Consider the following 13,128-nt stretch of genomic DNA (forward strand, 5'->3'; position numbering starts at 1 on the left):
CGATAAAAAAAAAACTATTACAAATGCATCTATAACATAAAAATTATACTATTAAATTCAATTAACATTTCCCTAAATCCCTGATATCTATGAAAAGGGATATTTTACATGAAAGTCTATTTCTTTAGACTAAAATCTTTTAATATGACTGTAGAATAACTAACTCAAATAGCCAGATAATATGGTGTTATTTATTTAAACAGAAGACTATAGAACTTACTAAAGTAAGGTTTTAACCTTACTTATCATATGACCTAAAGTCATTTCTTCTATAGGATTTATTATTACTTGGTTCTTACACCAGATTTTCATGTTATCTAATGAAATGAAAATTGTAGCGGACTTTAAAAAAAGATTCTCCCTTCCACTCACTTTACCCTGTCCCCTCCCCTCCTACTGGATAAAGGAATTGGCCAATAAACGAGTTACATGTCAGCAAACTAAATTAAATATAATTTTCCCCTGTCATATAATATCCTTGTCTATTAATTAGGGTGCTAGATCGATTCCTAGTTTTTACGTTTTTGCATTTTTCTCTATTCCTGTTCAAGATGAATGGCTGGAATTTTCAGGGATTGAATAAGTTTAAACTCTACATATTTCCATCAAGTTTTGTTACGATACCTTTATTAGTTGTGGTGCTAGATCGATTCCTAGTTTTTAAAGTTTTTGAACTTCTGTTCAAGATAAGCGGGTGGAATTTTTAGTGATTAAAATAGTCATTATTCTACATATTTTGATCAAGTCTTATAAAGACTTACTGTTGGTTGGGGTGCTAAAACGAATATTGATTTTAACGTTTTTCTTATTAGCTTCATGCTTAAAAAGACCATCATACATTTTTAAAAGGTTTTGTGATTCTTAAACCCTTACAGTCGGGCCCCTTGCCGCACCTTAATCAGTCGGGGTGGGGGGGGGGGGCGTTGAACGCCCCCCCCCTATTATCTCAGTTTCTATTAGAGCTAGAGGGCTAGTCCCCTGTGTTATGATGAATTTCCGACCTTAAGTAAGTCAAGGTCAATTTTCGCTTCCTTCACCCTTTTATTTGACAACCTCTGTTTTTAGATCCTTTTTAGTAGCGAAGCTACTCTATAATTCACAATGTCCGTCCGTCCGTCTGTCCGTCCGTCTGTCCGTCCGTCCGTCTGTCCGTCCGTCCGTCTGTCCGTCCGTCCGTCCGTCCGTAATTAATGAATTGGGGGAAACGTGATTTTCTCGGCTCATATAAAAGATAGAGAGCTGAAATTTTTTGACAACATTCCCATTATTAAGAAGCACAATTAACTCTTAAAGGGAGTGTGAACGTAAAAATTTCTCATCTGATTATCAAATCTTAACATTTACTAAGCACATTTCACTACACTGATCAACCAAAAATGTCCTATTCACAAAAATATCCAGAAATAATGCCTTGATTTTATGGTATTTTGAGAGGGAAAATGGAAAAAACAGGGAAAATCTGAACGTTTTTGTTTCTTATAATGTTTGTAGGGATATTTAACTTGTCATATATAGTTGAAACAATTTACTTACTGTTAAGGATTTATTTTATGCTATAAAATTGCCAATTCGTTTTTTTATAACGTAGTAATTAGGTAATAAAGACATATTTTAAATTCGTATTATTGACCAAAAAAATACCTCACTGTCTACAAAGGGTTGAATCTCATAGGTTATATAAAATAATAATATCCTTTTTTATTGTGTTGAACAATAAATAACCCACTTTGGAGAATTAGTTTACACTTTTATCAGACTGTTTATAAAGAAATATTGCGTCTTTATTATTTACAAATTTGTAATTAAAGGTGGGCGAGAGATGGGCCATTTAAAGTTAATTGGATACTAATAAAAAACCTGTTTCTGGCTTTGTTATTGTATTTGGTTTTCAATAAAAAAATATTGCTTATTTTATCAATTTCTAAGTAACTATACATTGGATTAAAGCAAGGATTATGTTAAAAGTCAGCTTAACTGTTAGGAAAAATCTAGAACTATGTGAAAAAGTTTAATTTTAGCTATAATGGGAGAAAAAAGCAATTTAATGCACATTTTATATAATACGGAAAATTTCTTCCTTTCCCCGTACCTTATAAAAATCGTCGGAAAAAGCCGTTTTTTAAGCAAACAAAAGCGCTTTTTGCTCTATCTGTGAGATATTATGAATGAGATAATGTTAAGATTTAATATTAAGATGAGAAAAATTTACGTTCACAGTCCCTTTAATCATCAATAGCGGTCAGACTGCTTTTTAGCAGGTTTTAGGTTATTTTTATATTTTCCAAATTTTACCCATATCTTTGGTGTTTATGGTCCGATTTTCAAAATTTTTTCAGTTAAAGATATCAAAATTAAATTTCCCGTCATTTTAAGAAAACAACAATGACGGTCAGACTGCCTTTTTGCAGGTTTTTGGCTATTTTTATATTTTTCAGATTTTCCCCCATATCTTTGGTGTTTATGGCCCGATTTTCAAAATTTTTGAGTTAAAGATATCAAAATTAAATTTCCTGTCGTTTGAAGAAAACAACAATGATGGTCAGACTGCCTTTTTGCAGGTTTTTGGCTATTTTTATATTTTTCAGATTTTCCCCATATCTTTGGTGTTTATGGTCCAATTTTCAAAAAGTTTTCAGTTAAAGATATCAAAATTAAATTTCCTGTCGTTTGAAGAAAACAACAATGATGGTCAGACTGCCTTTTTGCAGGTTTTTGGCTATTTTTATATTTTTCAGATTTTCCCCCATATCTTTGGTGTTTATGGTCCAATTTTCAAAAAGTTTTCAGTTAAAGATATTAAAATCAAATTTCTGGCGTTTTAAGAAAATAAACAATGGCAGCCAAACTGCCTTTTAGCAGGTTTTTTTGGCTATTTTTATATGTTTGACATATTTCCCCATATCTTTTAAAAATTCTAAAACTTTTTTGCATTAACAGTTTCAAAATATTTTTCCCATTGATATGTGCATCTAGTATGTAATTTACTTTAACCGTCTTCATCATACAAAATAAAACAAGGTTTCGTGTTTATTTTCTCCAATAAATCTATTCTTGACTTTAATAAATACACTTTAAATCTACTTATACGTATTCCTATCCACAATTTTTTGTGCTTCGCTACTTATGGATGTTGTCATCCTTGTTTACTTATAAATTTCAAACGGCTGTAATTTTTTTATTTTTGAAGCTAGAATAAAAATTTTTTAGCAGAAAATGTTTATCTTTATGTAAATTTTATATTTGAAATATTAAAATATAATTTCAGCGGCCGCAGCTGTACTTGGCAGCTGCCAGCCGCCGCAGTCGGCGGTCGGCGGGAGAACGGCGGTGGATCTTTATGAAATTTTAATACATTATGTTAACATGTAAGATAAGCTTAAGTTTGAAATTTGGAGTCTCTAAGTCAAAAATTGCGGCCACAGGAGCCTTTTTAAGATTTCTGGAGACCTGGAGGATCAGGACCTGCAGGATCATACCTGGAACCTAAAATTAACTTGAACACTTGTATTTAATATGAGGATGTACTACTAGAGGATTTTTGGTAAGATGAAATGCTTTGTTTAAGTCAAAAAAAATATTTTTGCTCTTTACCTGGATGACCCTGCCAGGTTTGCTGGCATCCTGTGCCCGCCAGGATGGAGATATTCAAAAAATTTCAACTCTCAGTTATGTCTCATACCCACACTTAAAAAGTCAAGCAGTTTGGGCTCTTTATCTTTCACACACAGAAAATAAGATAGAAAAAACTGGATGGGGGGGCGACCGTTAATAATTGATGATAACAATTGCAGCCTGCTATAGTGCAAAATCAAACTGCAATTTTCAAGTGGCAGAAAAGAAAATGACTAGCATTATTTTTCTTTGTGTACTATATAACCCTAGCAGGGAATGGAAGCCATTGAAAATTAATTCCACTTAAATTGTAAGCCGCACCAAAGGAAATTTAAATTTTTAATGTGTAATGTGTAGATTTCTTAGAATTTAAAGAAATATTCATCTTATGATGAAGCTAGCAGGTACAAGAGAGAGAGGGGACAATGGGCTGTTTATCGGCCATTGTCTTATTCCTTTATATCCCTAAGTGGCTACGCACATAAATGGGGGGGATTGTCCTCCACTTTCAACTTAAATTTTGGGGGATGCATTTTTTCTAGGGGTGATTTTTCTTGGAAGTGTTAGGTTACCCTACCCCAATATAGTTATATACCTTTCCTGAACCAATATAAATCTTCACTGGAAAATATAATCATATCGGTTCAGGGGTTGGTGATATCTTTTGCTACACAGAGATAGACAGACTAACTTCCTGTTACTTCAATAGTATAAGGACAAGGACATTAATGTCGATAGGAAGTTTAATAATAGTGTTACGAGGTAAAAAAGAAGATCACTTAATAAGTAAGTTGAGTTAGCTGGCCAAATTGTTTTTATGTAATTTAAATTTCTTATAAAACTTGGAAAGGCTTGTACGTTTCTGGGTGTTTATTACATGTTAAAAGCTTTAAACCAACATATAGTTTTCTTTTAGTATCAATATCTATACGTATAGCCGTTCAAAGATCTTAATGAACGCACAGACCCTAAAACATAGACTAACATGATTTTAAAATTCTTTTTTTTCTCATAAATTTTAATCATTAATTTTGTAAATTGTATAATAATTCGGTAAAATCTTAATAAAATCTTTAAAAAGTTAAATTTCCCTAAAAAAACCAAGAACTAAACATGAATCTAAAGTGATATGACAATGAATGATAAATTAATGTACATCCCCAATAATGATATACAAAATTACCCTTGTGGTATATTAAAATTAGTGGTTGAAACGGTTTGAATATTCAACTTAATTAACCAACCAATAAAAATTTACTTTATTCCCCAAAGTTTCTAAGCCAATAAGAAAGCGTTATAAAATTTTTGGGACAAGTGTAATAAGAATTAAAATTAAATGAGAATTAAATGTTTTAATGTCTGTATCTGTCCCTGGAGACAGACAGACAAATAAATCAAAAAGTTTCAATAAAATTGCTAATATGAATATAATGAAGCTCTAAGTACAACAGGTTTTAGAATAGAGGGACAATTCTATATTTTCCATGTTGGATAAGTCATTCTTTCGTGCAAGTATTTTTATTTTAAGAAAAAATATTTTAAAAGTGATATGCCACTAATATCTCAGTCTAAGCACTTTGATTTAATCCAATAATAAAAACCAACCAATTTTGAAAAATTTAACACACATACATACAAGCATCCAACTACTTTCTTCATAACAAAAGAATCTAATATATCTTATATGTTGATTTACTAGACATATAAGTCTTGTAAATTTCTACTTAAACCAAAAATACAAAATTCTAGGAATTATACATTATCAAAGACATTATATAATTTGAACTAACGGCTGCGCCTAGCCTCAGGCACATAGAAGCCCTTAATTCGAAAGGGAAGGAGAGGGCAGAAAATTTCCAGGAATTACAAAACCTAAAACGGAGAAATCAATCGTTTCAGTGGTTAACAAGATCTTATCAAAGAAACAAAAAAACTTAATAATTGTAATTTTTAGCATAAGCTAATTTAATAGCTATACCAAATAAGTTATGCTCATATTAGGAAGCCTTCTATTGATCCAGAGATGGTTTAAGGCTATTAAAAAATTAGATATGAATTAATCTTATTTGATTTTGAAAAACCATAGACCAATTCAATTTTAGGGACATTGATTAATTATTTTAAAATCCACCAATAAACAAGAAAGATAAAGTTACATCCTATGTGATGCAGCCAAATCTTTTAGAATAGCTTTGCCACACCAAAAAAAACATAACTATTAAAAATAGGCCAAACTTCTACACTTCTAACAGAAACAAAACCTGCTTTAAATATTATCTAATGCTGTGCTTGCATAAAGGTCAAAATTTAAATGTGTAAAAGATATTTTGTATTCTTTTCAACAACAAAAAAGTCTTAGGCTGATATACTAATATTCTAAGCTAGCTAGATGTATGTATTCTTTTTTAGGGTCTCGTGTAGAGCTAAACTAATTAGTCTCCCTGTTCTATGTAGCTGTTTATAGGATAGTTTTAGGTTATTATTCAAGTTTTACATGGAGAACCCCTGAAAAATTTAATTTGAAGTGGAGGGTGGCTTAATTCCATAAATTTTACTAAAATGTCTAATTATTTTTCCTAATACTTATCTTATGTTTTTATTTGAATATGTTTTCTTTCACTTTTCTTTTGTTGCATATCTTGTTCACGGATTGAGGTATCAGTTCTGCGCCTAATTAATGTGTCAAACATAATTTGTCAATCTGGTAGCATAAATATTTAAGATAAAAGGTTTGTAATGAAACATCTCCCAAATCATTTATTGTGAGTGTGCATTATTTTTTTGACAGGGTTACCTTAAGTTCTTGACTCACGAATGATAATAGAATAGTTATTTACCGCATTGTATCATAAACAGCTTTCTGCGGATATATAAAAGAAAAAAAAACTGGTTTCAATATTATGACTTTTATTTCATTATTTGTAGAAAACTGGATATGATACGATAATATACATGATTTTCAGTATGGCTTAGAACTGGTTCTAATCCTGCGGATATTAATCGGTACTGGAACCCTCTAAAAAAGTTCTTACTAGATAAATTTACATTTAAATTTTTTTTTTGTTTAAACCTATTACTTTTTCTCTTTCGTTTGAAAAAGTGCATTTTCTGACTGACAGATGAAAAAGAGAATAAACAAAATACTTTTTATTCTCACCTAAAAACATAAATTAATATTTGATAAAACGTCCAGGTCTGATATTTATAATCATTGGAACGGATGTACATTAATTTATTGTCCATTGTCTTATCCTTAAAATACCTTGTTTTTTATCAGGGCTCGGCAGCCGCGCGTCAGCCGGGACTAAGCCTCAAATTTAAACCCTTTTGGATGCTTAGAATATATTTTTAAGGAGGGATTGTCATATTTGGGTAGTATATAGACTTCCAGCTGATTTTTAGAATTGTAAAAGGTTGATTTCCTTTATGCTGATGCGCGACTGCCGAGCCATGCTTTTTACACAAACTGCTTGAAATTGAGTGCAATTCTGTAACAAATTATCAGCTTGTTATTGCTGTGATACTTATGGATATAAATTCCCTGTTTTTCTATTTGGATGCAAAATATTGTTAGTTTTTTAATATTTATATTTTTATGAATATATTATACAAAAATATGTAAAAAAAAAACATACATAAGGAAAGAAGAAAAAGTAGGTTACATCCTATTATTGTATATATGACAAAAATAACAACAAAACAAGAACGTCTAATTTTTATGTATAACAGTTTACTCATCTTTTTTTAGCTGAAATACTGTGTTACTAAATTATAGGCTGTGCCAATAACATCTAGGGCTGTAAATTATAATGTAAACATCCTAAGATATTGAATTATAAATTAAACATTAAATAGCCTAAAAGCATCCAGGGTTTAATGTCAAACTTCCATAAAACTGAAAAGACAATTGGTTCAGTGGTTTGTAAGTTAGGGGACAAAGTGGCTCAAAAAATCAGCCTGTGACGTCATAAAAATGAGGGATTATCCATCCCTTTTTCAGGGGTTTTCTTTCCCACTCCTCCTCTCTTCATCCCATATTTTTATGACGTCAGATTATTTTGAGCCACTTTATCCCCTCACTTAATGTTTACGAACAAACCTTACTATTTAGATTTATTGTCATGTATATTGTGGGTTAATAACAAAACATTCTTGTTTGTTGACGGATTTTTAAAATTTCTACCAAAGATCTGCAATGTTTTAACCTTAATAATCTATTAAGCGAATATATACAATGAATAATATGCGATATGCATTATGACTGACTAAAAAATTTGTAGAATATTTATGCTTCTACAAAAACCTATATTGATGCTATAGGATAAAATGCATACAAAAATATTTTTTTTTCTTAAAACAAAAATGATATGTGCAATATTTATTTATGTTATCTATTACTAGCGGCTTTGCTTAGCATCTAGGTGCTTTCATAGGGAAAAGCCTTGGTAATGGCTTCAAACCATCCCATGACATGTATAAAGCTTCCCTAGAAAGCATATCCTAATCAGACCAGATATTTTCGAAATCTTTTGCTTGAAACTGAAGTTATATCTACTATTTTATTTTTTATTTATAAAGGATAGTCAATAAGCGATACAAATCTAAATGATATATTTGGTGACAGATAGAAAGAACATTTAAAGATTTTTTTTCTTCCAATTACTTCAGTTGTGGGTACATCTGAGAGAGAAGATGCATGCTTGCACTAACGTACATACTTCAAATATAGTAAAGCTTTGCTGTTAACGATCACATTTAAAAGAAAAGGGTTAAAATTAGAAAACAAACTAAATACTTTAAATTAATTCAAATTGCTAAATATCTATCTATGTTAGTGAAAACATTAAGATTGATTTCATTATATTTTGGCAATCTTAAGTTCTTTTTCTCAGTTTCAAAAGGATTTCAAATTTTAAACTTTTCCAGTGTTTTAACAATTTAGCATAAAAAATGATGATTAAACAAAGGAGGAGGAAGCAACATAGGATTCAAAATTATACCACTCCCACTCGCATTCGTTGGCTTAAAGTTGTTATGGGTTTAATTAAATCTTGATAAAGTTGCAAATACCAGCTGTGTATGTAACTTTAGCATTAATAGTTTGAAGTTTTGTTTATCATAATTGGGGTTATACATTAAATGTTTTATCCTTTATTATTCTTATTTCTAGTATAGATAAACATCAATAGCACAACTAAGTAAAGTTTCATCTATTTCTAAATTGTTTACTAAAAATTATTTTGAAAACCTAGATAAATTTATCTATTTTGTATAAATATAAAAGTTTTCATTAAAAATCTTAAAGAGTTCATCTCTATCAGGTTCTAAAGACATATTATATACTACTAATACAGCACATTGATAGACTAATAAATATTGAAACTTTATTGTGATACTAAGAATTTTATAACTTCAGAAAGGATTTTTGTTTCACTTTCTTATCTAAGGTCAATAGAGTTATATCATTTTAAGTTGGGATAGATTGATAAACAATCCCATCTAAATTTATCTGTTCTGGGTAGAAAAACTAACCTAACTATCTTTCTATATTTATCTGTGCTAGCTAGACAATTAAAACCGACTGGCTGAGTACCAATCTATATTAATCTTTGCTAGCTAAACAGATACAACTCACTTCATGACTATCTATCTATATTAATCTTTGCTAGCTAAACAGGTACAACAAACTACCCAACTATCTTTCTATATTTATCTTTGCTAGCTAAACAGATTCAAATATCTACCTAAATATAGTTCTATAGTTATCCTTGCTATCTAGAAAAATACAATAAAATACTGCACTTTCTATCTATATTTATCACAGCTAACTAAGCAACTAAAACTATTTACTGTATTTTTTTCTATATTTATCTAAAAACAACTAGCTACCTAACTGTCAATCTATATTTAACTTTTCTAGCTAAACAGAAACATCTATGCTTAAATGACAGACCCTATTACCTGTCTATCTATTTATTGTCATTTTTGTTTTAATATCTTTTTGTATAGCATAAATTTGATATCAAAATTTGGCTGAATTTTAAAATATTGAAAGTAAGAATGATTGATAGATAAAAGCGACCACAAGGACAAATAGCCTAGTATGTCAGGTATCCCAAATTAAGTCACCGTTTTGAATTACGCCCTCCGCAGAGGAGCTTTGGGTAATGGTATATACGTGACTATTGAGTATCCGAACTACTCAATAATCCCCCTTATTACACAGCCAAAGGGTTGAACTCGAACTCTCACTACCGTAACTCAGTGCGTTACCATTGAGTTACTACGCCCCTAGTGTGTTGAGTCAAAATTATACGTTTCATTTGTATTACAAAATTACAGTATGACAGACCACATGACAAACCATAAAAGAATACATATTTAGTAGCTTTGCTACTTTGAATAGATAGATAAAAACATGTAAAATGGCCACTTGAAGCTTTTTACATTTTACTATATGCAAAAAAAAATGTAAAATTTTAGAATATTGGAAAAGGATAAAAAGTAAATTCTACTAAAAAGTTATTTTATCAGCAAAATCAACTTTTACACGTGTTGAATACATTCTTTAAAATTACTAGCATTACTATCAAAGCTTCTATATAATTGTGCTAGTGGGTATGCTCCCAGAAGCCTCTAGGTGCACTCAAGCTGGGAGGGTGGAAAAGTCGACCCCCACCCAATTGTAAATTTGAGTTTTATAAAGTAAGGCTAATACAATTTCTTTTTTTTTGGGGGGGGGGAATAGGGTAATTTTTATTGGAAAGGTTGAGATACCCCTCTCAGAAATAGTATAAAACCTTCCCTGGACTTATAAGAAGCTTCCCTGCAAAGGAGAAAAATATTGATTCAGTGGTTGGCGAGATCCTTTGACACAGACAAAAAAAAGCTTTCTTCTTTATATAAAAGGATAAGTTCGTCATTTCAAGCGAGTTGAATTGATTTAATGTTGAAGGCAGTGTTTTGCACAGCGATTCACTACGGGAGTGTGAAAGCATAGGGGTGAAAAAAGGGAAAGTCAAGCCTTTCCTATATTGATTTTAAGGGGGGTATTTACACATCCCTCTTTGGCACGCCACTGCACTGAACGATGAACTGGCATTCAATAACTTTCTTTGTCCATTGGTGAATGCATGATTTTTGTGCTTTGCTAGTTATGGAGATTTTCATCCTTTTTACTTTTACAAGTTGCATATTTCTGAGTGCATCTTGAAAAGAAATATACCAATAAAATATTAACTATCAATTTTTTATTCTAGGTAGCGCACCTTCTCTATATGTGTTTGTTTTATAGCTGTTCTACTTATGAATTAGATTATCCTTGTTTTAAGCGTTATAATTAACAAGTTCTGTAATTTGGCGGTTTTTCTAACATTCAATTTAGACAACAAGCATACTTTTTAGCGTTAAGGTTTCCTTAATGTCTAAAAATATTTTTTCCTTAGGCATTAAACAGGTAGTGGGGATGCAGTGGACATGAAAAGATTACTAATTGTTTCTTTTTTTAATTCAGGCTAAGCTGAATGACAGAATATAGAAGAAAAGAACGAGTGCACTGGTTGCTTTAGTTTCATAATGTGGAGTTGAAAAAATTGGAATAAAAAATCTTCCAATATCTTAAAGAATATCTTCGAAAAAAGACAGTTGTTACAATTTAAAGCCTTTTTTTGGCTAGAAATATAAGCTTCGTACTAAGAAGCATTTTTATCATTATAAACTTGTTTTGTTATAATATAGGGAAATTGTTTTCAAAATTTTATCTCAATTTTTTTCTGAAAATTTTATGTGACTTTCTGAAGTAAATTATATTAAAAAGATTTTGAATTGCAGGCTGATTTAAAATGCTAGAAAATTTTGTAAACAGCCTTAGAATCAATACATTTTGGTCTAGCATTTATCTTTTTATGAAAAAAGATTAAATTTAGGACAATATTTAAATATCTATAAATGTGTGTAAAATTATGAATTTATGTAGTGAAATTTTAAAAATAAATAGAAGTATCTAAGTATTAAATATCAAATAAATCTTTTTGATAATAATGTAAAATTTCTAGATAGCTAATTGATTAATTAAATGTTTTAGACTAAATCAATTTAATCAAAATCATTATTTTATAATTAAAAATCATATCTTTTTTATTAAGAATATTATTAAGCTTAAAATAATTTGTTTGTTGTAAGGAATTGTAAAATAAGTTTCTTTATTTTTCTTCAATTAAATAAAACAGTTTTATTTATAAATTCTGTATTACAGAACAGTAAGACGTTTTTTTCTGTACCATATTTAACCAAACCTAAAAGATAAAAAAAAATTCTAACAGATATGGAATACATTTTTCCTTTAGCCACTTGAGAGAGAGGATATTTGTTTACATAATAATCTTTCCTAAAACTTAATAAAATAGTTTTTGCTTTTAGTAACCTAGAATTATCTATGAAAAAGGAAGAATACAAAAAATACAAAATTATTTTATTCTTTACCAACCCCCCCCCCCCTGCTCTTTTTTCCCCCAACTAGTTCTGATAATCATATTTTGGGAAAGATTCATTATTCATTGTCCTATCCATGATTATCTGACTTTAAACCCTTCCAAACTAAACTGCCATAATAAAATTGAAATATCTGCAATAAATATTTGTATTTACTTTTTTAGTCTCAATGATATTGAATAAAAATATTTAAAAACAATTTTAATGGTACAATATTTTTTCTTATACAATCTGTTAATTAATTCTTATTTTTGTTTTAAATTGAATAAAAAAAGTATGTTGATTTCATAACTTTTATTTCTAAGAAATTATATCAATATTAGATTTATTTACATTATTGAATTTTGTATTAGAAATGTATAATAAATACTATTTGAAATATTTGATTTTATCATAATATTGTAAGCACATTTTTTTCAGTAAATAATAATAAAATTATTGATATATCATTATTAATTTATTTTTAGTAGCGCTGCTATTCTACAAGTAATCAAGTCCGTAAAGGTCACATTAAAAATGTAATTTTTTTATCGAAAGTTTAAGGGTTTATATTGACTTTAATATTAACATGCTTTTTGGAATACATTTTTGCAGGGCTCGGCAGTCGCGCCTAAAAGCCTCCATTAGCATCCATTAAAAGCAACGCTTATTAAATCAAACAGTCGTACAAAAGAAAGAAAATTATAATTTAATAAAATATTTAATATATTATATTTTTCTCAAAAAGGGGATTCCTGGTATGGTCACTTTTAAACTTTATTATAGAGATGCATCACTTGAAACTTTTTCCTTTTCGTCCAACGACAAATAAATGCCATGCTTTCTTCATTTTACTGTTACAGTAACAGTCAAAGGGGCGAATCAAACTTGATTAAACGACAAGGTTGGTGTCTATATGTGAAATTTTTTTTCAATAATTCAATAAACAAAGAAAGAGAAATAAAAGCTATGAGCAGCTTCACTTATTGTAAAATGAAAGTTGTTCCCAACAAATCAAATTATTTTTCTATGACTTTTATTTTTATT

The 13,128-nt window shown here is 29.7% G+C and overlaps 1 protein-coding gene across 4 annotated transcripts in view; it reads left to right on the plus strand.

The window, feature by feature from the left end:
• Window positions 1-12,551, plus strand: part of LOC145326952 (band 7 protein AGAP004871-like) — a 108,921-nt gene extending 96,370 nt beyond the window's left edge. For 3 of the 4 annotated variants that reach the window (XM_080170404.1, XM_080170402.1, XM_080170400.1), the window contains exon 13: window positions 11,126-12,551. In XM_080170404.1, the coding sequence (XP_080026530.1) occupies window positions 11,126-11,130 (5 nt within the window). In that variant the 3' untranslated portion in view covers window positions 11,131-12,551. The remainder of the gene's footprint in view (window positions 1-11,125) is intronic. The other variant, XM_080170401.1, reaches the window with a different exon arrangement.
• Window positions 12,552-13,128: the final 577 nt, after the last annotated feature.

This window comes from Acartia tonsa, chromosome 8, assembly GCF_053477335.1.
Source record: "Acartia tonsa isolate MP-2025a chromosome 8, ASM5347733v1, whole genome shotgun sequence".
In the NCBI taxonomy this organism is placed as follows: Eukaryota; Metazoa; Arthropoda; class Copepoda; order Calanoida; family Acartiidae; genus Acartia; species Acartia tonsa.